The 27,654-nt window shown below is 43.0% G+C and overlaps 1 protein-coding gene across 5 annotated transcripts in view; it reads left to right on the top strand.

Moving 5' to 3' along the window:
- LOC130273417 (sodium-dependent neutral amino acid transporter B(0)AT3-like) overlaps window positions 1–27,654 on the top strand; it is a 589,425-nt gene that overhangs the window by 300,070 nt on the left and 261,701 nt on the right. For all 5 annotated transcript variants that reach the window (XM_056520172.1, XM_056520170.1, XM_056520174.1 and 2 more), the window contains one exon: window positions 15,435–15,547. In XM_056520172.1, the coding sequence (XP_056376147.1) occupies window positions 15,435–15,547 (113 nt within the window). The remainder of the gene's footprint in view (window positions 1–15,434; window positions 15,548–27,654) is intronic.

The raw sequence follows: 27,654 nt of genomic DNA, 5'->3' as shown, positions 1-27,654 counted from the left end.
ATAAAAATAACATTTATTTGGAATACCCATTTTCCTTACAAGCAGAGAGCTTCAAGATTAGAAAAATGCTAAATTTTCATGAAATTTGGCGATTTTTCACCAAAAAAGGATGCAAGTAACGACAAAAATTTACCACAAAAATAAAGTAGAATATGTCACGAAAAAACTATCTCAGAATCAGAATATTCGGCAAAAGCGTTTTACAGTTATTAATGCATAAAGTGAGGGTCAGAATTGCGAAAAAGGGCTCAGTCCTTAAGGTGAAAAAGGGCTGCCTCCTTAAGGGGTTAAAAAAATCTTAATCCTTTCAGTACTTATGAGCTTCTGAAGTTAAGGTTGTTCTATTCTGTCTAAGTGCTCTCTGATAACGTGTCTCGGGAACCGCCCAGTTTAGAAGCAAATCCCCATAGCAAACCTCTTCTAAACTGGGCGGTTCCCGAGACACGTGTCATCAGGGAGCACTTAGACAGAAAAGAACAACCTTAACTTCAGAAGCTCATAAATACTGAAAGGATTAAGATTTTTTCATAGAAGTAATTTACAAATATGTTTAACTTTCGGGAGCCAGTTGATATATAATTAACCCCCAACCCAGATATTTAAACGGCCGGTGACATGCACCAGCCCACTGTGGGAGAAAGGGTTGAATCCAGACTGCGTAAAAAACGACCTGCTAGAAGGGGACAAAGGGGAAAACCGTCTCTCTTCTTCCTGGGCAGTATATCTGCGGTGACCTTGCATTAGAGGTAAGCCACAATCTTACCACAGTGTGTGGCCAAGCATCCCTCCTTGCAGCAGCCGATGGGCTACAGGGGATGCCTCGGACAAAAGTGACATGCCAAAACCCATGTTGGAGTGGGGCCATCCTAGCTGTTGCAATGGTACTTTGCAACTACGTTATTTTGGTCTCTACTCCTGCTCAACTGTATTTTGCACATTACATGTTGTCTGCTATAGTCTACTTGCCATATATCTTTGAAACTTTGCACATAGGCACTCATCACCTTAATCTCATATGTTTCAATCTCTTAGGTACTTATAGTTACTTCATGTCTCTGTGTTTTATTTGTGCAATATATTTGCCTTATTATTAGGCTATCAAATAGTTGTCTAGTTATATTTTTTGCACATAGTATTTCTTGGATGCTGTAGTCTACATGCTGCATACGTTCGCATATTTGCACAAAGCACATGATACTTTAGTCGTTTACTTATTCAGTTTTTAGATACCTATTTATCTTAGTGTGCCTGTGCCTCAGTTGGGCATTACATAGTATTTACTTTATTTTTTTTGAGCCGTGTACTTAATATCTCTATGTATATTTTATATTACTTGTTGCAGTATCCGGTGATGTTGCCTTTCCTGTTTGTTTCCTCCTAATCGTTTATGTGTGTTTTTCTTTTATGAAATTTCTGTCAATAAAATTAATTTGTATATTATAGGATTGGTTATTTGAGAAGTGACTCTGGTGTTTTTTTTCTTTATGGTTTTACAGTACATTTTACAGTAAAACTGAAATGTTTTATTTATTCTTTGGGTTAATACTACATTCTTTATTTTCCGATTGTACTGCAAACTTAAAAAAATTTTAGGGCAAAGCTGAGAAAACATTTTTTGTAACTTTTAGGGGCTTTTTTCAGTAAAAAAATTACACATTTTGTAGATCCATACGAATAAAAAGATATCCAATTTATATTGTCAGCTATTACCAGCTACTGCCTGTATAGCTTTCAATCAATGTGGAGAATGAATTTTAGTTGGTAGGGCATGCATATGACCAATACAAACTAATAAAGCATAAACAGAATTTAGCACTTGGTAAGAGAAAACGAAGGTATATCAGCTTACCCAGTCGTATCCAAGATGCAAGGAATCGTGGCACAATACACCTGAACCAGCGGGAGCTTCGGATGAATCTCTGAGGCCAAGTCCTCAGGTGGAGTAATCACAGAGAAGGAAAGGAAGTTCCGGCTCCCAAAGCTGGGTAAAATTTCAAGTTTATTTCTTCATATAAAAATCCAGTGCACGAGCAACAATAAAAACATAGAAAAAGAGCAACACAAAACGCACCAACGCGTTTCGACTTAACGCTAAGTCTTAATCATGGCAACTACAATAACCAGCATGTCTTCCTTATATACCCTAATGTCCCATAATGAATAGAGGAAGGTGGGGTATGTAACCCGCCCATGGGCGTAAACCAGCAGGTGAAGCATGAATTCATCAAAGGACATCTGAATTGGTTCAAATGTATCAAAGGATATATATATATATATCAAAATTAAAGAAATATATAGAAATATAAAGAAAGTATATAAACTAGATGCAGGGATACATATCACCAGACACTTATACAAAACATTAGTAAATATAAGATAAATCATGTCTGTAGTTGAGTCCAGACGGGAAACGTGAGTCCATACATAGGATCCAAAACGCTTCCCGTCTGAACAAAGCCTTACACCAATCTCCCCCTCTCCGGGGAGGGCGTACTCTCTCTAATCCTGTGACCTCTATCCTAGGGACAACGCCATCATGGTTATCAACTAATGTCTTGTTATGCCCGACATAGATCTATTAGTAAATTGGGTATTTGTAGGTAAGTGTAAATGTTCCTGAATTCTAACTTTAAGCTTTCTGCTGGTGCATCCGATGTATTGTAATTTAGTTCTAGTTTATATACTTTCTTTATATTTCTATATATTTCTTTAATTTTGATATATATATCCTTTGATATTTTTGAACCAATTGAGATGTCCTTTGATGAATTCATGCTTCACCTGCGGGTTTACGCCCATGGGCGGGTTACATACCCCACCTTCCTCTATTCATTATGGGACATTAGGGTATATAAGGAAGACATGCTGGTTATTGTAATTGCCGTGATTAAGACTTAGCGTTAAGTTGAAACGCGTTGGTGCGTTTTGTGTTGCTCTTTTTCTATGTTTTTATTGTTGCTCGTGCACTGGATTTTTATATGAAGAAATAAACTTGAAATTTTACCCAGCTTTGGGAGCCGGAACTTCCTTTCCTTCTCCGTGATTACTCCACCTGAGGACTTGGCCTCAGAGATTCATCCGAAGCTCCCGCTGGTTCAGGTGTATTGTGCCACGATTCCTTGCATCTTGGATACGACTGGGTAAGCTGATATACCTTTGTTTTCTCTTACCATATCCATACCATGTTTATATCGTGCTAGCCCGGTCGCAAGGCAGATATTGGCTTATTGATACAGTCTATACACCATATCCTTATTACGTGCATTGAGCAAATTTATTAAGTTTTCTTACATCATGTCTACACAAACGGATAACCCAGCAACTTCCGTACCCCCAGCCTTACAAATTCCTATGCCCGACTTTTCCACTCTTAACATCACTACCCATCAAGCCAGGGTTGCGAGTGTTTTCTCAGGAGGGACGGATGCATCGTCTGTATTTGACCTCAAAAAACTCCTGTGGGACCTGGAAAACTTGAAATCACTCCAATTAAGGACATGGTGGGATGCCACCACCCTGTAACAATATTTGGAGAAGAATATGATACCCAGAGGTCTTCGTATAAGAAAAAAATGTACAACCTCATATGATGATGATTTTGCAACTAGATGGAATGACGCTCTGTCTAGATGTTCATTGGAGCTAATGTCCCTCATAATAGAGAAAGAAGAACTAAAGCTGGCTGATCTAGAAGAGAGTATCAATAAAATATTGGTCTCTATCGAACCGTTTAAACAATCTACTGATTTTGATGCTCTGCAGAGCAAGATGAACGAACATCTATTACAACTAGAAGAAACGGTTACTAACATTAAGAAAACCAAATTTAACAGAGACCTAAGAGATTATACTACAAACATGGTATACAACTGGCAAACTAAAAAACCATACAAACCAAGATCCATATTAAAATACTCCAAAACGCACAATACACCACAGCGAAAAAACGTGAGCTTCAGTTCCTCCGAAAATGAGGCCACTGATTATGGCACAGACAGCGAATATGAAGCCAGGCCGTCCAAAATCGATTACAGAAATAATCAACCGGCAAAAAACGACAAAACGCTGAATCTGAACAGAGACATAACGCAGGCCAAAAAAGGAGACGGAGGAGATATAGGTCGGGAAGGAAACACAAGTCGAGGAGAAACTACAAGAGCTACATACACGAGAAAGAACAAATTCCAACCGAAATACAAACAATAAAAAACTCAGTAGTCAACCTATCGGCACAGATACTCAGCAGTGCACAAATAGAAGTCCTTGAAAAAGGGCTCACGTTTGTTCCCACTTGCAATTTTGACCTTTATCATACAATCCTTGATGTTAACAAATTCGTTCGCCTACTAATCATTAAAAGGCATTTTTTTCAAAGTATGGAGACTGAACAGGTTTCTAATAATGACTCTATAAATACACAATACCTTAATGTCAAAGGACGAAGTCATATGCCTCTACAGAGCACGTTTCAAGATCATGTTGCCACCCAGATACTTGTGGACTTACAACAAACACCCGATGATTCAAATAGGTTTTCTAGTACCATCAATACATTCAATACAAAAAATCCAGATTTTTATCCTATCAACTCCAGAGCTGACAGTATGGACACCTTTCAACAAAGGGTGGAACAGGATTTGAAAATTCTTTACCAACAACAACACAGTAATAAACATACACAAAATCTCACAGCCAATCAAAGAAAAGCTGTCAAAGAATTAATGGATAATAAAATGTTGACCATACGACAGTCAGACAAAGGGGGCGCTGTAGCCGTCATGGACACTACATTATACGAGTCGCTGATACTAAAGATGTTGCAGGACACAAATACATATCGTAAGCTAAGCTACAACCCCACAGAAATTGTCAGAAACAAATTGAAACAAATCCTGGAAGAAGGTGTGACTTTACATATTATTTCTGAAAATCAGGCTGAATATTTAGAACCGCCACATGTGAAATGCCCCATATTCCATGCCTTACCGAAATTGCATAAGGGTACATTCCCTCCACCAATGCGACCCATAGTCTCAGGTATTGATTCCCTATTGGAAAGACTGAGTTCCTGGTTGGATGAACTGTTACAGCCCCTTGTATGCAGGACCACTGGATATATTAAGGACACTAAGTCTCTTTTACAGGCTGTGGAACATCTTCAATGGTCGGAACATGAAAGTTGGATGACCTGTGACGTCACGGCCCTGTATACATGCATTCCACATGACATGGCCGTGATAGCCATAACTCATCATCTTAAAAAATACAGTAATTATAGTTATGATTTGCAGGAGTATATCCTGCAAGTTATGCTTTTTCTATTACAAATTTTAAATTTTTAAAATTATATTATAATTTTTAAAATTTTAAATTATAAATTTTCCCCGTCTCTGGCCAATCTTTATATGGCATACTGGGAGGAGGTCGTCTTGTTCACGCCAGCCAACCCCTTTCACCATCTTATAGGGTGGTATGGGCGTTATATTGACGACCTCCTCCTAGTCTGGAGAGGTACTTCTAGTCAGATGCAGCAATTCTCACAGTTTCTAAATGACAATGATTTTTCTTTAAAATTTACAATCAGTATGAATCCTGTGAGTATTGATTTTTTGGATGTTCAGGGGTGTGGAAATTTTTTTAAAAACTACTTGTCCAAGGGACTAAAGCGGAACACAATCTACTTGTCCCTCAAGAAAATCCACTTGTCCTGGTAGATTAAATAATTTCCACCAAAATAGTCTGATCCCCCCCCCCCCCACTAGACCACCAGGGATGGATATAAGATCCTTTAGACACTGCTGTCAGCGATGATCTAATGGTTTAATAGCGGCCACAGTAATCGCAGCATGTCAGGATATTAGCGGCAGGAGAGCTGTAGCTCCTCTTACACCCGAGACAAACCCAGAAAAGTCTAGATGTAACTTTTTGATCACCTTATAAAAAATTTCTCATATGAAGTGACCAAAAACAAGCAATTCTGGACTATTCTTTACATTTACACCGTTCACCATACGGTTTAATTAACATTATATTTTAATAGCAGGGATGTGGAAATTCTATAGCCCGACGCCCGGGACAAGTAGTTTTGGGCGCCGGGCAGGTGAATTGTTTATAGATTTAGCCCTGTATCGGGCTAGCAGGGACAGACAGACTTCCCCCTTATTTTTCTTTAATGCCGGTGTGAGGTGCAGGAGCCGATGGAAGTCTACACGTCACACCAGCTCTGAGTGTATGGAGGGGGGGGCGGCCTCCAGCTGACTGCAGAGCCCCCTTATCTCCCCTCCCGGAGGATGGAGCACGCAGCTCAGAAGACACAGGAGGGTGAGAGAGAGGATGTTGACAGCTCCGTGCACAGCTCCTCCCCCGCACACAGCTCTATCCCTCCCCCTCCCCTGCTCTGTCTAGACAGGACCTAATCCACCACGGGGCGGTTGCTAGTTTGCACGGGGAAAACACAGAGCAGGGGGGAGGGGGAGAGGACGAAATCTCACCTCACACCGGCCGGGACTACAGCTCTGATGTCCACTCATGGCGGCTCAGGTGAGGAGACCAAGAATGCAGACGGCGGCAGGAAGGGTGGTTGTATATGTATGGTGTGAGTGTATGTGTGATGTGTGTATGTAATGTATGATGGGGGGGCAGCGGCAGGTGTATGTATGATGTGTGCATATGTATGGTGTATATCAGTGTTTCCCAACCAGGGTGCCTCCAGCTGTTGCAAAACTACAACTCCCAGCATGCCCTGGGCATGCTGGGAGTTGTAGTTTTGCAACAGCTGGAGGCACCCTGGTTGGGAAACACTGGTGGATATGTATGGTGTGAGTGTATGTGTGTATGATGTCTATGTGTGATGTGTATGTAATGTATGATGTGTGTATAATGTCTGTGTGTGATGTGTATGTAATGTATGATGTGTGTATAATGTCTAAGTGTGATGTGTGTGTGTATGTATGTATTCCCCTGGTTGGACTTGATGGACGTATGTCTTTCAACCATACTAACTATGTAACTATGGTGTGAGTGTATGTGTTATGTGTGTATGTAATGTGTGATGTGTGTATGATGTCTGTGTGATGTGTATGTAATGTATGATGTGTGTATAATGTCTAAGTGTGATGTGTGTATGTATGTGATGTATGATGTGGGGTGGGCAGCGGCAGGTGTATGTATGATGTGTGCATATGTATGGTGTATATGTATGGTGTGAGTGTATGTGTATATGTAATGTATGGTGGGGGGGGGGGGCAGTGGCGGGGTTGTGTGTGTGTGTATGTATATGGGGGCAGTGGCTGGTGCATGTATGATATGTGTATGCATGAATGTTTTGTATAGGAGCGGACTGTCACGTCGGGCATTAGGGCAGTTGTGCCATCTAATTTTATTTATTTTTAGTGGCACCCGCACTAAATTGCACCCCCAGAATCCCGCCCCCTTCATTCTCACCCGCCAACCAAGAGCCCCACGGATGCACACAAACACGCCCGAACCAAAACTACAACTCCCAGCATGGTGGACCATAACCTAAACTGTAGAACTATAAAGTGCAACATGCTGGGCAGAGCTATAGGCTGCATCAGGGCATGCTGGGAGTTGTAGTTTTGGTTCGGGTCAGCTGCAGAGCTATAGGCTGCATCAGGGCATGCTGGGTGTTGTAGTTACTAACTGTAATTCCCAGTATTCCTTGACACAGACTATGGCTCTGCAGCTGACACAAACCAAAACTACAACTCCTAGCATGTTACACAATAACCTTAACTGTACTACTATACAGTGCAACATGCTGCAACACCCACACAACCATAGGCTGTATCAGGGCATGCTGGGAGTTGTAGTTATCTAGTAACTAAATCTAACTTCCAGCATTTTCTGACACAAAATGCACCATATAAACTGGAGAAGCAGAACACCCCCCAGTAACACATAAGTCCCTATTGAGACTGAAAAAAAGTGATTAAAATATTTTAAAAAGTGCGTATATATGTGAATAAGCCCCTTTCCTAATAAAAGTTTCCAATTTTCTTTAAATAAAAATAATGTACAAAAATAAACATAAGTGGTATCGCTACATGTGGAAATGTCCAGACTATTAAAATACAATGTTAATTAAACCGTACGGTGAACGGTGTAAATGTAAAGAATAGTCCAGAATTGCTCGTTTTTGGTCACTTCATATGAGAAATTTTTTATAAGGTGATCAAAAAGTTACATCTAGACTTTTCTGGGTTTGTCTCGGGTGTAAGAGGAGCTACAGCTCTCCCGCCGCTAATATTCTGACATGGTGCGATCACTGCGGCCGCTATTAAACCATTAGATCATCGCTGACTGCAGTGTCTAAAGGATCTTATATCCATCCCTGGTGGTCTAGTGGGGGGGGGGGATCAGGCTATTTTGGTGGAAATTATTTAATCTACCAGGACAAGTGGATTTTCTTGAGGGACAAGTAGATTGTGTTCCGCTTTAGTCCCTTGGACAAGTAGTTTTTTAAAAAATTTCCACACCCCTGTAATAGTCTGGACATTTCCACATGTAGCGATACCACTTATGTTTATTTTTGTACATTATTTTTATTTAAAGAAAATTGGAAACTTTTATTAGGAAAGGGGCTTATTCACATATATACGCACTTTTTAAAATATTTTAATCACTTTTTTTCAGTCTCAATAGGGACTTATGTGTTACTGGGGGGTGTTCTGCTTCTCCAGTTTATATGGTGCATTTTGTGTCAGAAAATGCTGGAAGTTAGATTTAGTTACTAGATAACTACAACTCCCAGCATGCCCTGATACAGCCTATGGTTGTGTGGGTGTTGCAGCATGTTGCACTGTATAGTAGTACAGTTAAGGTTATTGTGTAACATGCTGGGAGTTGTAGTTTTGGTTTGTGTCAGCTGCAGAGCCATAGTCTGTGTCAAGGAATACTGGGAATTACGGTTAGTAACTACAACACCCAGCATGCCCTGATGCAGCCTATAGCTCTGCAGCTGACCCGAACCAAAACTACAACTCCCAGCATGCCCTGATGCAGCCTATAGCTCTGCAGCTGACCCGAACCAAAACTACAACTCCCAGCATGTTGCACTTTATAGTTCTACAGTTTAGGTTATGGTCCACCATGCTGGGAGTTGTTGTTTTGGTTCGGGCGTGTTTGTGTGCATCCGTGGGGCTCTTGGTTGGCGGGTGAGTATGAAGGGGGCGGGATTCTGGGGGTGCAATTTAGTGCGGGTGCCACTAAAAATAAATAAAATTAGATGGCACAACTGCCCTAATGCCCGACGTGACAGTCCGCTCCTATACAAAACATTCATGCATACACATATCATACATGCACCAGCCACTGCCCCCATATACATACACACACACACACAACCCCGCCACTGCCCCCCCCACCATACATTACATATACACATACACTCACACCATACATATACACCATACATATGCACACATCATACATACACCTGCCGCTGTCCACCCCACATCATACATCACATACATACACACATCACACTTAGACATTATACACACATCATACATTACATACACATCACACAGACATCATACACACATCACACATTACATACACACATCACACATACACACATCACACATACACTCACACCATACATATACACCATACATATGCACACATCATACATACACCCACCGCTGCCCACCCCACATCATACATCACATACACACACACATCACACTTAGACATTATACACACATCATACATTACATGCACATCACACACAGACATTATACACACATCATACATTACATACACATCACACATAGACATCATACACACATACACTCACACCATACATATCCACCAGTGTTTCCCAACCAGGGTGCCTCCAACAGTTGCAAAACTACAACTCCCAGCATGCCCAGGGCATGCTGGGAGTTGTAGTTTTGCAACAGCTGGAGGCACCCTGGTTGGGAAACACTGATATACACCATACATATGCACACATCATACATACACCTGCCGCTGCCCCCCCCCATCATACATTACATACACACATCACACATACACTCACACCATACATATACAACCACCCTTCCTGCCGCCGTCTGCATTCTTGGTCTCCTCACCTGAGCCGCCATGAGTGGACATCAGAGCTGTAGTCCCGGCCGGTGTGAGCTGAGATTTCCGTCCTCTCCCCCTCCCCCCTGCTCTGTGTTTTCCCCGTGCAAACTAGCAACCGCCCCGTGGTGGATTAGGTCCTGTCTAGACAGAGCAGGGGAGGGGGAGGGATAGAGCTGTGTGCGGGGGAGGAGCTGTGCACGGAGCTGTCAACATCCTCTCTCTCACCCTCCTGTGTCTTCTGAGCTGCGTGCTCCATCCTCCGGGAGGGGAGATAAGGGGGCTCTGCAGTCAGCTGGAGGCCGCCGCCCCCTCCATACACTCAGAGCTGGTGTGACGTGTAGACTTCCATCGGCTCCTGCACCTCACACCGGCATTAAAGAAAAATAAGGGGGAAGTCTGTCTGTCCCTGCTAGCCCGATACAGGGCTAAATCTATAAACAATTCACCTGCCCGGCTCCCAAAACTACTTGTCCCGGGCGTCGGGCTATAGGATTTCCACATCCCTGATGTTACACTCATTGGTGACATGCATAATAATTGTATCAATACCAAACTGTTCCGCAAATCATGTTCAGGAAACAGTCTTTTACATTCCACAAGCTGCCATCCTCGTCACATAATTCAGAACCTTCCCATAGGTGAATTTGTTCGAGCTAGACGTGCCTCCACTCAAGATTTCACATATCTAGACACATAAAAATATCAGGACACGCCTACAGGACAGAGGGTACGACAAACATACAATAGCCAGAGCAGAAGGCATTGTCAATTCCAAACCACCAGGATATTACCTGAAGGACAAACCTCTGCATACGCATAATGATATGGACAATACTCTAACTTTCACCACAGCTTTTTCTAATCAGTTTGCTGATATTAGAAATATTATTTATAAACACATACCAGTGTTACATCATGATCTCATCATGTCACAAATATTACAAGCCAATAATGTAAAGGTAATTCCACGCAAAGCCAGATCTCTACACACTCAATTATCACCCAGTGACATTACCACTTGCAATAATCAGGGCGATACCTGGCTTCCCACTAAAGGTAATTATCAGTGTGGTAGGAATAGATGTAGCAACTGTAAATTCATGACCAATTCTAATACTTTCAAATCTTGTGTCACCAGTATCAGTTATAATATCAAAAGTTATATCAATTGCCATACCCACCATGTGGTGTACAGTATTACTTGCCTAGATTATAAATTACAATACATCGGATGCACCAGCAGAAAGCTTAAAGTTAGAATTCAGGAACATTTACACTTACCTACAAATACCCAATTTACTAATAGATCTATGTCGGGCATAACAAGACATATAGTTGATAACCATGATGGCGTTGTCCCTAGGATAGAGGTCACAGGATTAGAGAGAGTACGACCTCCCCGGAGAGGGGGAGATTGGTGTAAGGCTTTGTTCAGACGGGAAGCGTTTTGGATCCTATGTATGGACTCACGTTTCCTGTCTGGACTCAACTACAGACATGATTTATCTTATATTTACTAATGTTTTGTATAAGTGTCTGGTGATATGTATCCCTGCATCTAGTTTATATACTTTCTTTATATTTCTATATATTTCTTTAATTTTGATATATATATATATCCTTTGATACATTTGAACCAATTCAGATGTCCTTTGATGAATTCATGCTTCACCTGCGGGTTTACGCCCATGGGCGGGTTACATACCCCACCTTCCTCTATTCATTATGGGACATTAGAGTATATAAGGAAGACATGCTGGTTATTGTAGTTGCCATGATTAAGACTTAGCGTTAAGTCGAAACGCGTTGGTGCGTTTTGTGTTGCTCTTTTTCCATGTTTTTATTGTTGCTCGTGCACTGGATTTTTATATGAAGAAATAAACTTGAAATTTTACCCAGCTTTGGGAGCCGGAACTTCCTTTCCTTCTCCAGAATTTAGCACTTACCTGGGCATTTGGGAATAAAGTCTTCACTGCTTTATTAGAAATTTGTAAAAGATAATGATCCACATCAGCGGACAGGCAGGAAAGAGATGAACAAGAAGGATAGCGCTGCATCAGGTATATCCTATAGATCCATGAGGTGGATTAAAAATAAAGAAAAGCTACATGTGCAAGGCATTGGAGGCAGCGAGCCGGCTAGCCAAGTTCCCCTGTCTGTTACATAGTCCCCGTTGGCCCTGTTCCCTTCATTCTTAAAGAGCTCTGCTCCCTATGCACTACCTTGTGGCTTTCATTAGCATATTAATGAAGGGGACGGGGCCGACAGGGATTATGTAGGAGACAGGGCAATTTGGCCAGCCGGCTTCCCGTCTCCAATGCACGCTGAGGCTCATTAGGAATGAAACTATGTACAAGCAGAACGCAGCAGCTAGCGAATGTATTTCAGTGAGTAACCCCTCATTTTACAGCTTTTCACCTACACTCTAACCCAGAATACTGGCTTTAGTGCAGGTGAACTAGCTGTCAGATTCTCTTTAAATTAAATGTAGGGCCAGAAAACTGTGTTGCAATATAAGGGCCAAAATACACCAATAATATGGTCCTTTAGGGTATGGTCACACATGCATATTTTAGCTGCAGATTGTGATGCCCATTGAAGTCATTGGGCAGCAAAATCTGCAGCAGCATATCTGCACATGCGAACGTACCCTTTAACTAACATTTGCTTTTGCAAAGGGGATGAGTTAATCAAATGGCCACACGCACTGGGGGGGGGGGGGGGGGGGGGGGATAATCCTGCACCCAGGCATTCATGACACTAGGAACAGCCCTGTTCTAGGAAGTATACAAGTGCAACAAACCATCTGTAAAATGCTCTATTGTACACATTTTGCCATCTCTTTATTTTGCCATCTCTATATCAGGGTAGAACATTAGTTGACTACCTGTAACACACATAGTTATGTGGTGACCCAGTACAGAATATAGCATATTGCCCATCCTGTGTGGCAGATGTTGCCTTCAGTGTCAGTCTTGGGCCCACATTACTCAGGACTCTATATATCTCAATATTATGCTATGGTTAATGTATTGTCATTTTATATGTACCTGTTGCTATAATCCCTGTTCTTAGAAACCTTGTTGTTAGGGGAGTGTGTAAGAGGTGAACCAGGTGACTTATCTGGCCAATGGGAATGCCGAATCCGAATCTGCCCTTTATATAGTGTGGTAAGAGTTCAGAATTCAGATTTAGCTGAGGTACAGTTTGGAGAAGTTTGAAGTGAGTCTGTGAGGTGTTATGAGGAGGCCTCAAGTATAATCCTGCAACCATGCATCTGCTTAAGAATAACCCCAGCACGTAGGTGAATGTCAAGCCTAGCGGTAAGCACTTAAGTCCTGGAGATTCAATTCAAGTCAAGTCAGTCATACAGTCAGTAAAGTCAAGCGTGGGTTGCCATACAGCAAGTCAGTCATATATAGCATGATCAATTATAAGTCCCAGCAAGCCGATAAGCTTCCAAGCTTCACCCTGCACATCTCTTTATACCAATCTGAGCTGTAACAGATTTTATCATCTCTCCTGCCTCAGTAAAGTCAGTTTCCCTTTTACCTTGTGTCAGAGTACTTATTGCCTCATGCCTGGCCCAGTAGAAGATGGCTCAACCTCGGATGGTGTATAGGTTAAGGTAGGGGGGCATAACGAAAAGGTTAATTGCACATTACCCTTACCCGACACCATAGTTATACTGGTCATAATCTATATTGTTTTTTATCTTTTACAATAGGAGGAGTGCAAAACCATCTTGACTTGCATGAACTGTATTTAGCTGTTATGATGAGTATAATTACAATGCATTTACTTATGTATAATTTCCAGCAGTCTTTAACCCCTTAAGGACCAAGCCCATTTTGACCTTAAGGACCAGGCCAATTTTATTTTTGCATTTTCGTTTTTTCCTCCTCGTCTTCAAAAAATTGTAACTCTTTTATATTTTTATCCACAGACTAGTTTGAGGGCTTGTTTTTTGCAAGACCAGTTGTCCTGCGTAATGAAATCGCTCATTTTACCATAAAATGTATGGCGCAACCAAAAAAATTCTATTTGTGTGGGCAAATTAAAAAGAAAACCACAATTTTGCTAATTTTGGAAGGTTTTGTTTTCACACCGTACAATTTACGGTAAAAATGTCATGTGTTCTTTATTCTGTGGGTCAATAAGATTAAAATTATACCCATGATTATATACTTTTCTGTTATTGTTGCGCTTAAAAAAAATCGCTAACTTTTTAACCAAATTAGTATGTTTAAAATCCTATTTTGACTATCTATAACTTTCATTTTTCCGTATAAGCGGCGGTATAAGGGCTAATTTTTTGCGCCATGATCAGTACTTTTTATTGATACCACATTTGTGTTTATAAAACTTTTATTCATTTTTTATAATTTTTTTATTGAATAAAATGTGACAAAGTAGCAATTTTGTGCTTTTTTATTTTTATGTTCACGCCGTTTTCCGTACGGGATCAATAACATTATACTTTAATAGTTTGGACATTTACACACGCGGCGATACCAAATATGTGTATTCATTATTTTTTTTACACTTTATGGGGGTAAAATGGGAAAAAAGCACATTTTACATTTTTATTGGGGGAGGGTTTTTTTCTCGTTTTTTACTTTTTTTAATATTTTTTTTTTACTTTTTTTACTTTCACTTTTACACTTTAATAGTCCCCATAGGGATTGCTAAAACTGTTCAGTGCCATAGCACTCAGGACACAGGACACAGCACTGATCAGTATTATCGGTGATCTTCTGCTCTGGTCTGCTCTGTCCCAGGAGATGGCCGGAGCCAGGCGAAGGGACCTCCGGCCACCATGCTGGATGATCGGATCACCGCGGCAGCGCTGCGTGCGATCCGATCATCCATACAAAGTACCGCACTGCGCAGATGCCGTGATCTGTATTGATCACAGCATCTGAGGGGTTAATGGCGCGATCGTGGATGTCGGCCATTATCGGCAGGTCTCCGGCTGCTGCTAGCACCCGGAACCTGCCGTGTATGACGCGAGCACCCTTCCGATGCTCGCGGTCATACACAGTATGTAAATGTACGTCCTGGTGCGCGAAGTCCCACCAAACCAGGACGTACATGTACGTCCTTGGTTGTTAAGGGGTTAAAATGTATTGCCTTCATGTATAGCTCAATATTATAATCATAAACTGTAATCATTTTTAATTTATTTAGTGACTCATCAGGAAAAAGAAATGGTATATATCAATTGCTGTCTTTTATTTACTTTTAGGGCCCTACTATACTCTTTTATGTGAAATGTATTGATACTTCATATGATCCATAAAGTATGGTAAAGTATAATAACTTTAATTTTTCTGTAGATAGCAATATTGATGAACCCACGTGTATGGCTGGATGCTGCAACCCAAATATTTTTTTCCCTTTCCTTGGGTTTTGGAGGATTAATTGCATTTTCAAGCTACAATCCGGAACAGTAAGCAACTTTTTGTTTTAATTGGTTATGATATTTTAATACTTATTTATCATTTTGATTAAAACGTAATATTAAAAACAATGGATTCTTAACCCCATAAAGACCCAGCCAACTTAATTTTTTATTTTAGTTTTTCCTCCTTGCCTTCTGAAAGCCATAACTCTTTCACTTTTTTTTTTTATCTTCAGACCCATATGAGGGCTTGTTTTTTGCACAACCAATTGTACTTTGTAATTACTTCACTCTTTTTTACATACAATGTATAGTGAAACAAAAAAGAACATTATCTGTGTGGGAAAACTGAAAAGAAAACAACAATTTAGAAAAATTTTAGAAGTTTCATTTTCACACTGTACAGTTTATGGTAAAAATGACATGTTCTCTGTATTCTGTGGGTGAATATGGTTATAATGATACCAATGCTGGCAACTGAAATTTAAGGTGGACAAGTGCAAGATAATGCACCTGGAGCATAAAAACCCTCGGGCAGAATATAGAATATTTGACACAGTCCCGACCTCAGTATCTGAAGAAAGGGATTTAGGAGTAATTATTTCAGAAGACTTAAAGGTAGAAAGACAATGTAATAGAGCAGCAGGAAACGCTAGCAGAATGCTTGGATGTATAGGTAGAGGTATAAGCAGTAGAAAGAGAGAAGTGCTCATGCCGCTGTACAGAAGACTGGTTAGACATTACTTGGAGTATTGTGCGCAGTACTGGAGGCCGTTTCTCAAAAAGGATATAGGGGGGAGATTTATCAAAACATGTCTAGAGGAAGAGTGGTGCAGTTACTCATAGCAATCAATCAAATCACATCTTTCATTTTTCCCAGGCCTCTCTAAAAATGAAAGAAGCAATCTGATTGCTATGGGCAACTGCACCACTCTTCCTCCACAGGTTTTGATAAATCTCCCCCATAGATATTCTAGAGAGAGTTCAGAGAAGAACTACTAAACTAGTACATGGATTGCAGGATAAAACTTACCAGGAAAGGGTAAAGGACCTTAACATGTATAGCTTGGAAGAAAGAAGAGACAAAGGGGATATGATAGATACTTTTAAATACATAAAGGGAATCAACACGGTAAAGGAGGAGAGCATATTTAAAAGAAGAAAAACTACCACAAGAGGACATCGTTTTAAAGTAGAGGAGCAAATGTTTAAAAGTAATAACAGGAAGTATTACTTTACTGAGAGAGTAGTGGATGCATGGAATAGCCTTCCTGCAGAAGTGCAAATTGCAGGTCGCTGCAAATACAGTGAAGGAGTTTAAAGGGGTATTCCAGGAAAAAACTTTTTTTTATATATCAACTGGTTCCAGAAAGTTAAACAGATTTGTAAATTACTTCTGTTGAAAAATCTTAATCCTTTCAGTACTTATGAGCTTCTGAAGTTAAGGTCGTTCTTTTCTGTCTAAGTGCTCTCTGATGACACGTGTCTCGGGAAACGCCCAGTTTAGAAGCAAATTCCCATAGCAAACCTGTTCTAAACTGGGCGGTTCCCGAGACACGTATCATCAGAGATTACTTAGACAGAAAAGAACAACCTAAACTTCAGAAGCTCATAAGTACTGAAAGGATTAAGATTTTTTAATAGAAGTAATTTACAAATCTGTTTAACTTTCTGAAGCCAGTTGATATATATAAAAAAAGTTTTTTCCTGGATAACCCCTTTAACCCCTTAAGGACCCAGCCAATTTTCAGTGTAGGACCAGGCCATTTTTTGCACATCTGACCACTGTCACTTTAAGCATTAATAACTCTGAGATGCTTTTACCTTTCATTCTGATTCCGAGATAGTTTTTTCTTGACATATTTTACTTTATGTTAGTGGTAAATTTTCGTCGATACTTGCATCATTTCTTGGTGAAAATTCCAAAATTTCATGAAAAGATTGAAAATTTTGCTTTTTTTTTTTAACTTTGAAGCTCTCTGCTTGTAAGGAAAATAGAAATTCCAAATTATATATTGATTCACATATACACTATGTCTACTTTATGTTGGCATCATAAAGTTGAAATGTTTTTACTTTTGGAAGACATCAGAGGGCTTCAAGGTGCAGCAGCAATTTTCCAATTTTTCACAAAATTTTCTAAATCGGAATTTTTCAGGGACCAGTTCAGTTTTGAAGTGTATTTGAAGGGCCTTCATATTAGAAATACCCCACATTATAAAAACTGCACCCCTCAAAGTATTCAAAATGACATTCAGTAAGTGTGTTAACCCTTAAAGGGGTATTCCAGGAAAAAACTTTTTTATATAAATCAACTGGCTCCAGAAAGTTAAACAGATTTGTAAATTACTTCTATTAAAAAATCTTAATCCTTTCAGTACGAGCTTCTGAAGTTAAGGTTGTTCTTTTCTGTCTAAATCCTCTCTGATGACACCTGTCTCGGGAAACGCCCAGTTTAGAAGAGGTTTGCTATGGGGATTTTCTTCTAAACTGGGCGTTTCCTGAGACAGGTGTCATCAGAGAGGATTTAGACAGAAAAGAACAACCTTAACTTCAGAAACTCATAAGTACTGAAAGGATTAAGATTTTTTAATAGAAGTAATTTACAAATCTGTTTAACTTTCTGGAGCCAGTTGATGTATAAAAAAAGTTTTTCCTGGAATACCCCTTTAAGGTGTTTCACAGGAATAGCAGCAAAGTGATGGAGAAAATTGAAAATCTTCATTTTTTACACTCGCATGTTCTTGTAGACCCAGTTTCTCTATCGGCTCCATTGGGGGACACAGACAGTGGGTATATCTTGCTGTCTCTAGGAGGTGCGACACTATGGTGATAAAAAAGTCAGCTCCTCCCTGCAGGATACACCCGCCTTCAGGCTCTGAGCTAGTCAGTTTAAGCTTAGTGTCTGAAGGAGGTGGTTGTGGTCTGGGTTGCTCCAGACCAGGTCTTCTGATTTTTTGTTTTCCTAGTTAGGGACGTGTTAGTTTTTTATTCCTTTTCTTTTCTGTTTTCATTGCAAGTGTGGGGGCACAGACATTGCGCATATGCGCTGTTAACCCCCTTCACCAACGGTCAGCGCTTGGGTGGTACCTCACGGGTCCGGGACCCCTATTTCCCTGCTCGCCTTGCTCGCGCATAGCAACCAGGCGTGATGCAGGTAACTAGAGCTGACTGAAGACTTCACTGAAGAATCCATTTGGTAAGTTCTTCTGACTGAGGTAAGTGCTTTTCTCCATAGGTACGGACTCGCAACAGCTGGAGACCCCCTGTTTTGGCCCACCTTCAGTTCTTTGGCGCTAGCTTTCAGGGGCTGCACTTTATTTTTGGGGGAGCAGTGGCACCATGAATGGACACCATATATGGGGCACTTCACTAAGCTTCCCTTTACGGGTGGCCGTCTTTTCGGCAAATGCCTTGATGAGATTATCTCCGAGGCAACGGGAGGTAAGAGTTCCTTGTTACCTCAAAACAAGGCTCGCCCTACTTCTCAAAGGAAGTCCTTTTCCTTTCGGTCCTTTCGGACCTCCAGCTCCAACAAGGGGTCCGGGCAGGCGCCCTCTTGGGATAAGAAGGCTCCCTCGTTCCGGGCTTGCCCATCTTGGAAGTCGGACTCCAACCGGTCCGGCCAAATCAGGCAACCGCAAGCCCACTTCTGCATGAAGTGAGGCCCCCACCCGCGGTTTCTTCTCGGGTGGGAGGTAGTCTCTTACTTTTTGGAGACATTTGGACCTCTCACATTCAAGACTTTTGGGTCAGGGGGGCGGAGCCTGACCGCTGAGCTGGATGGCCGCATGAACGCGCTGCTCTCCACAGCCTGAGTCCTAAGCTGACCTACACGGCTCATAAATCCTTGCCAAAATGGGCAAACATGATGAAACAAAGTCCGGTGCCACTCCTGGACCGACCAAGACCCGAAATAATCAATCGGACATGGCCGCATTTCTGAAAAGACAACCGGAGCAGAGCCCAGCACGGCCCTCCAAGATGGCGCCGACCGCCGCGCTTGTAAGCGATGCAGAAAGAGATGACGGGTCCGATAGAGAAAGCCTCCTGGGGAACTTCAATGACTCTGGTGGGGAAGATACGCGATTGTCGGTCACTAAAGCCCTCATAAGGAAGACGGTGCAACAAGCGGTGACTAAGGCCATACAAGCAGCAATGGCGCCGCTACTACAGGAACTTGTGGAGATCAAGACGGATGTGAAACAGGTGGGCTATCGCACCGAACACCTAGAAACTGCACTTACCGACACTGTCTCTTTCTGTGACTCTCCTTCTCACCACCTAAGGGCATAGGAGACCTAGCTTAATAGGGCATTCTTGCTCCTTGAAGATCAGGAGAACCGCAGCAGGTGCCGGAATATCAGAATAAAAGGGGTTCCGGAGACATTTGCGGCAGACTCCCTACCAGCAGTGACCCGCCAGATTTTCGCATCCTTGCTGGGGGGAGCGAGAGGGCTGACGAGGTGATCATAGAAAGAGTGCATAGAGCGCTGAGGCCTAAGCCGAAACCGTCCGAACCACCCAGGGATATCATATGCGGTCTTCTTAGCTACCTTGACACGGCTGCGATCCTGAAAGCCAGCAGAGAAGCCGACTCCATCGTCCACGAGGGTGTGGCGGTGAAATTATTTCAGGACATTGCACCATCTAAACTGGCTAAACGCCGTCTACTGAATCCCCTGCAATCAATGCATCCTATACCTGGCTGTATCCCTTCGGTCTCTCAGTGCTGAAGGACGGGAGATGTCTCGCTGTCCGCGATCCTGAGGAGCTGGAAAAGCTGTGGCCTTTCTTGGGAATTGATAAGATCGAGGTCCCGTCGTGGCTACCGGTCCAGCTCAGTCATACACTACCTGCCTTACCTAAGATGTCGCAGTGGTCAAAAGTGGAACGCTTCAAGTCTCCCAAGCAGAAGAAGCAACAAAAGGCTCACCAGAGATCAGACTATTCCTCTACCTGAAGAACACAGACAAGGACACTTGCTCTAGTTTTAAAACTCCCTGCCTTAAGGTATCGTCCTCCAGTTGATTGAACAGTAGCTCCTTACCTACTCAAGGTACATCCCGGACTCTTACGGTTAGTTGTTTCTCACTTTATTAGCCCTCTGGCTTAAGTGGCGGGGAAATGTTCCCGTTTATCCTGGGGTCGATATATTGAGGTTCCTCATGCCTGACTAGCATTGCTATAGGTGTCTTTCTGCGGATGTGCACATTGTGAATATTTTATTTTGCTATGCCACATATTTACTGTTTTCTTTATATTAATGGTTTTTTCCTCGGACCACTTGCAACCCTGGCGGCCCTAACCCTTCCCCCACCTTCATTTCCCTACCCCTTTGCCCCCCCTCCCCCCCTCTTCCCCACAATCCCCTTCCTCCTTTCTTCCATCTCCCCCTCCCAACCCCTCACCCTTCCATCCTCCCCCCCCTATTTTCACTTCTTCCACCCCCTCTCCCCCTCGCCCCTCCCCCCCAACCTTCCCCCCCAATCCTCTCCATCACTCGTCCCCCCTCCACCCCCCTTCCGCCTCTCCCCCTAAGTCTCCGTCTACCCTCCCCCCCCCCCCCCCCCCCGGTGATCATCGACCACTGTGTGGTCGCTGCACGCACCTCAGGGGTTACTCTTAATGATGGTTCCCACGGAGTGACAGTAACCCAGCATTAGTTGTAGGCACATGTTTATTCGGTACTTTTCATTGTATGCCGTTGTTTTGTTACAGTTTATATGTAAGCAGACAGATTCATGGTCGGCCTCGGACCGGCTGTCGGTTCAGGAATCCCTCCGTTTCCCACCCACTTGAATTTTTCGCCTCGGCTGATAGTTAATTGTTCAGTTCTAATTTTGACACTATCAGGGTCCCACCTCTCTAGAAAGGACCGCTTATCTTACTGTTTTCTTCCTCTGCCCTTGCTTTTCTCTTTCCTCCTTTCCTCATTCTCCACTCTCCTACTCGCACTCACTCACCCCTCCCCTCAACGCCCTCCCCTACTCCTACTCCCCTATCCACATACCCAGCATCATCCCCTGGTCGATAGATATCCTTACCACCTGAGGAAACTGTAGATTTATTTTCCGATGAACACACTGAAATATAACTTGAAGGGGTTTAACCCCTTAAGGACCGGAGGTTTTTCCGTTTTTGCATTTTCGTTTTTTGCTCCTTGCCTTTAAAAAATCATAACTCTTTCAAATTTACACCTAAAAATCCATATGATGGCTTATTTTTTGCGCCACCAATTCTACTTTGTAATGACGTTAGTCATTTTGCCCAAAAATCTATGGTGAAGCGGGAAAAAAAATCATTGTGCGACAAAATTGAAAAAAAAAACGCTGTTTTGTAACTTTTGGGGGCTTCCGTTTCTACGTAGTACATTTTTCGGTAAAAATGACACCTGATATGTATTCTGTAGGTCCATACGATTAAAACGATACCCTACTTATATAGGTTTGATTTTGTCGGACTTCTGGAAAAAATCATAACTACATGCAGGAAAATTTATACGTTTAAAATTGTCATCTTCTGACCCCTATAACTTTTTTATTTTTCCGTGTATGGGGCGGTATGAGCGCTCATTTTTTGCGCCGTGATCTGAAGTTTTTAACGGTACCATTTTTGCATTGATAGGACTTATTGATCACTTTTTATTCATTTTTAAATGATATAAAAAGTGACCAAAAATGCACTATTTTGGACTTTGGAATTTTTTTGCGCGCACGCCATTGACCGAGCGGTTTAATTAATGATATATTTTTATAATTCGGACATTTCCGCACGCGGTGATACCACATATGTTTATTTTTATTTTTATTTACACTGTGTTTTTTTTTTATTGGAAAAGGGGGGTGATTCAAACTTTTAATAGGGGAGGAGTTAAATGATGTTTATTCACTTTTTTTTTAACTTTTTTTTTGCAGTGTTATAGGTCCCATAGGGACCTATAACACTGCACACACTGATCTTCTATGTTGATCACTGGTTTCTCATAAGAAACCAGTGATCAACGATTCTGCCGGATGACTGCTCAGGCCTGGATCTCAGGCACTGAGCAGTCATTCGGCGATCGGACAGCGAGGAGGCAGGTAGGGGCCCTCCCGCTGTCCTGTCAGCTGTTCGGGATGCCGCGATTAGCCGCGGCTATCCCGAACAGCCCGACTGAGCTAGCCGGGAACTTTCACTTTCACTTTTAGCCGCGCGGCTCAGCTTTGAGCGCGCGGCTAAAGGGTTAATAGCGCGGCGCCGCGATCGGCGCTGCGCGCTATTAGAGGCGGGTCCCGGCTTCACTATGACGCCGGGCCCGCCATGATATGACGCGGGGTTACTGTGTAACCCCGCGTTATATCAGAAGAGCAGGACCAAGGACGTACCGGTACGTCCTTGGTCCTTAAGGGGTTAACTCACCGTGCAAGAGACATAGCATCTTCACGTTGCTAGCTAGAGAGGGGGTTGATTTCCTTTTTTTACAGGAGACTCATTTCAAATGGGGAAGGGTCCCTAAATTACCCATTAATAATTTCTCGCATTGGTTCCACAGTTGCAGCTCCAACTCGTCCTCCCGTGGGGTCACTATTGCAATACAGAAGGATGTCCCATTCACTCTAACCGCTGTCCATGATGGAGGAGATGGCAGGTCTCTATTTGTTAAAGGTAAGGTTGGATCCATGACATACACCTTTGCCTCATTGTACACTCCTAACAAAAAACAGGTCCCCTGGCTGTTAAAAACCCTTGATAAGTTGAGGTCCTTTGCTAAAGGCCCCATAATACTTGGCGCGGACTTAAACCTCCCATTAGACCCATCTCTTGACACCTCATCTACTAAAACTTACACTTCAGACCTTGCTCTCCGCACACTTCGCAACCGATTACATGACATGGAGCTGACTGACGTGTGGCGAGCGATGCATCCAACGGAACGGACATACTCATTCTACTCTGCGCCCCATAAGTCCTCTCACCGACTGGACTACATCTTTTGTCATCATAGCCTGCTTCCCACGATCCACTCATCCGACATAGGATCGCGGACGTTATCTGACCACGCCCCAGTACATGCAAATTTCGCTCTACCGCACATACCCAATAGGGCTAGGACATGGCGACTGAATGAGTCGTTGCTATCTGACGACTTAGAACTTGCTAAGCTCTCGTCTCAAATAGCCGAATACTTTGACATAAATACCACACAAGACATCTCCCCCACAATCACTTGGGAGGCCCATAAGGCCTATGTGAGGGGCCTCCTCATATCACTGGGCTCCAAGGTAAAGAGGGAAAGGACGGCACGAATCACTCAATTACTGGCAGACATTGCTGACATAGAAAAGTCTTCCTCACGGTTAACTGGGAATACCGATGTTGACGGTATCTCCACGACCTTGATTTCCCTTAGGGAACAACTAAAAGACGTATTATCAAAACAGCATGGCGACCGGGTCATACGTTTTCAACAAAAACTTTTTTTTACATGGGAATAAAGGGGGACGTCTTATGTCGGCCATGATCAAAAAACTTAGACAGAAAACGCACATTGCCAAGATTGTGGCGTCAGACGGTACCCAACACGTAGACACTGGCCCTATAGCAACGGCTTTCCGGGACTTCTACTATTCTCTTTATAACATACAACCAACTAACCCCACGCCATTGCCACGCACGCTGGCGATCCAAACTTTCTTGGACCGACTGAATTTACCTACCCTCACCACGTTGGAAGGAGAAACATTACTGGAGCCTTGCGCTGCTGAGGAGGTTGAGGCAGTAATAAAGTCCTTCCCCATAGGGAATAGCCCGGGACCAGATGGCCTGAGCTTACAATACTATAAAAAGTTGGGCCCAGTTTTGCTGCCTCGGCTTACTCAGTGGTGCAACGCGTTACTTGGAGGCACCCATCTGCCGCTCCAATCCCTAGAGGCACACATCACTATTCTACCAAAAGAGGGTAAAGACCCTCTAATGTGCTCGAGTTATAGGCCCATTTCACTTTTGAATATGGACCTAAAGATCTGGGCTAAGCTGTTGTCCATGAGACTTCGCCCCCTCCCCCCTGGCCTCATTCATGTGGACCAGACTGGTTTTGTGAAGGGCAGGGAGGGGAAGCATAACTCATTACGAGTCATGCATGCTATTCACTATGCAACACAAAACAAGATCCCTCTACTCCTTCTCGGCACAGATGCCGAGAAGGCGTTTGATAGGGTAGCGTGGGACTACATGACAAAGGTGTTAGCCAAATATTGCATCCCTGATCGCTTCATCCGAGCTATCATGTCCCTATATAGTGAACCCAGCGCTCGGGTTAGGGTTAATGGCACTCTTTCTGAACCTTTCCCCATATGTAATGGGACGCGACAAGGGTGCCCCCTATCACCGTCACTGTACGTCCTCGTGATGGAGACTCTTCTCCAGGCCTTGAGGCAGGATGAGGCGATTAGGGGATTGCAAATAGGGGATAGGCCTCATCTTACGGCTGCATTCGCTGACGATCTGCTCATAATGATCACTAATCCTACTGAAGCCCTGCCTCGAGTCCAATGGGTTATTGAAGAGTATGGAACCCTGTCCAATTTCAAAGTAAATTATAGTAAGTCGGAGATATTGAACATCACAATACCCCCTCGTATAGCCTCGTGTCTACAATCATCCTCATCTTATAGATAGCCTTCTAAACACATTACATACCTGGGCATAGCCCTTCCCTCATCACTGAGCAACTTGTTTGACCTTAACTATGTACCCTTACTGACTAAAATGAAGAATAATCTTGACTCCTACAAGTTACCCTTTCTTTCATGGGTGGGACAACGCAACCTCCTACAGACATACATTGTACCTTCAATACTCTACTCACTGCGCATGGTACCCATAGAGCTACCTAAATGGTATCTCCTGCAGTGGAGACGGCTCTTTGGGGCTTTCCTATGGTCAGGGAAGCGCCCGCGTCTAGCACATTCCCTTCTCACTTGATCTAAGAGGGGCGGTGGCATAGGTATGCCAGACATTTCTATGCTATATACAGCTAACCATATTCACAGATGGGTCGAGATCACTACTGGAACCAGCCTACTGGGTATCTCAGAACTTGAACGCTCTCAAATGACTTCCCGAGGCTATGGGGTGGACCGTCATGTCTGGCTGCCTACATGCCGCTCCCTCTCATATGTCAATAATCCCCTGTTGAAAGGTACACTCACTATCAAAAGAGCTTATGATAAAGGCACAACACAAGGCGACTACGGAAAAACGTTGATCTCTCCATGCTTTCCAAGTTCTCTGATTCCTTATGCAGTTCACCCTGACATGCAAGAGACGGACGACTTGTGGTCCCATTTTCAACACGTCCCTGTCAAAACCCTATGTGCCCGAAACCAACCACCCACAGTTGAGACACTATCCACGATAGTTCCACACCTTAAAACTAACTTTCTACATCTTCATATGCTCAGGGAGATGTGTGTTGCATTTCTAAAGGTGTATGTCATTGGTGAAAACCCGACCTGGATAGATAAGTTGATGCAATTCTCGCCGAACTGTAGGCCCAAATTTTCCACCTTTAATGCCTGTTTGAGAGATGAGAGACAAACATCTAATCTGTTGTACTTGAGGTCCTGGGAGGAGGAGTTGGAGCGCAGGTTCACGGACCAAGAGAGGAAATCCATTCTAACTGGCTCCCATGGCTTCTCTAGGTGCGTCAAGCTACAAGGAGGTCATTATAAATTAGTAGCCAGATGGTATAGGACGCCCGAGTTATTATATCATTGGGATCTGAGTGCTTCCCCTGCGTGCTGGAGATGCCATGGGGGCGTGGGCTCTTTGTCTCACATCTGGTGGTCATGCCCCAGGATAACGTCTTACTGGAGTGAAGTGAATCTCATCATAGATAAGGTGGTGGGACGGCATGTCCCTCTCTCACCAGAGGTGGTTCTCTTGGGCTTATCGACTAAGGATTGCACCCTGTCAAAGAGATCTCTGATTGCACACATGCTAACTGCAGCCAAGGCATTAGTTCCACTTCATTGGTTAGATGAAACACCTCCTACAGTTCAACAGTGGATTTCTAAGGTCTCCCAGTTGTGTAGAATGGAGGAGCTCTCCAGTTGGAGTGATCGCTCCCATGACAGATACTGGAGTATATGGGCTCCTTGGCTGGACTTTCGTGATGCTGACACTGCTCCCCCTCTCTCGCACCAGACATCGCAACTGGGTTCCAGCCAATGACCCCATGGACAATCCCCCCCCCCCTCTTTCCCAACCCCTCCCCCCCTTCCCACCTCCTCACCCACGACCAAAAACCTTGTATCTTTTCTTTATCCTCCACTCGTCTCTCTCTCTTCCTATTTTCTCTTTCTTCTGCCTCCCGCCTTGGAGAAATCCTTCACCTTTTCATTTCTCCTCCTTCTTTTTTCTCCTTCAGTACTCTGGCACATTGTGCTAATGTTCATTGATCCTATTATGTTCAGTACCATACTCCTATTAGAGTTCCACCTAATTAAATGGGCTCCTAGGTGACATCACCTCATACTTATAGGATGCTTATAGGCATGACTGACCTTCTGCTTTATGTATAGCTTAAGTAGACGTTTGCCAATACTTCTCTTGATTGAGTTGTTTTATTGATTTTACCATAATACATCAACAAAGGAGCTCACTGGTCTTTTTAAATGTTGCCTGGGGCCTAGCCCACACACCCCCTTTTATCTTGCTTTTTTCTCTCCTATTTGAGCATTATGTAATGTACTTCATATTACACTTGTATGTTCTGTTGTATTGCAATATTCGAAAATAAAGAATTGAAAAAAAAAAAAAGACTCTTGGGTCAGGGACGTGGTGTCCAACAGTTACCGGATCGAATTTGCATCCCTTCCGAGGGACCACTTTTTTCGCTCCCGGACCCCCCGGTCTCCTCCTCTGGCGAAGCAGTTTTGAGCGGCTCTCCAGTCTCTGCTTCTCCAGGGGGTGATTGTTCCCGTTCCTCCAGGGGAACGGTTTTGGGGTTTTTATTCAAATCTTTTTGTTGTCCCCAAGAAGGACGGTTCTGTGTGTCCAATTTTGGACTTCAAACGTCTCACCATCATCTTCTCATCCGCCACTTCCGAATGGAATCCCTCCGTTCGGTAGTGGCGTCCCTGGAACAAGGGGAGTTTCTTTCATCGGTG

This window comes from Hyla sarda, chromosome 5 (assembly GCF_029499605.1).
Source record: "Hyla sarda isolate aHylSar1 chromosome 5, aHylSar1.hap1, whole genome shotgun sequence".
NCBI lineage: Eukaryota > Metazoa > Chordata > Amphibia > Anura > Hylidae > Hyla > Hyla sarda.
Note: the sequence above shows the minus strand (reverse complement) of the source record. Positions and strands in the feature narration are given on the sequence as shown.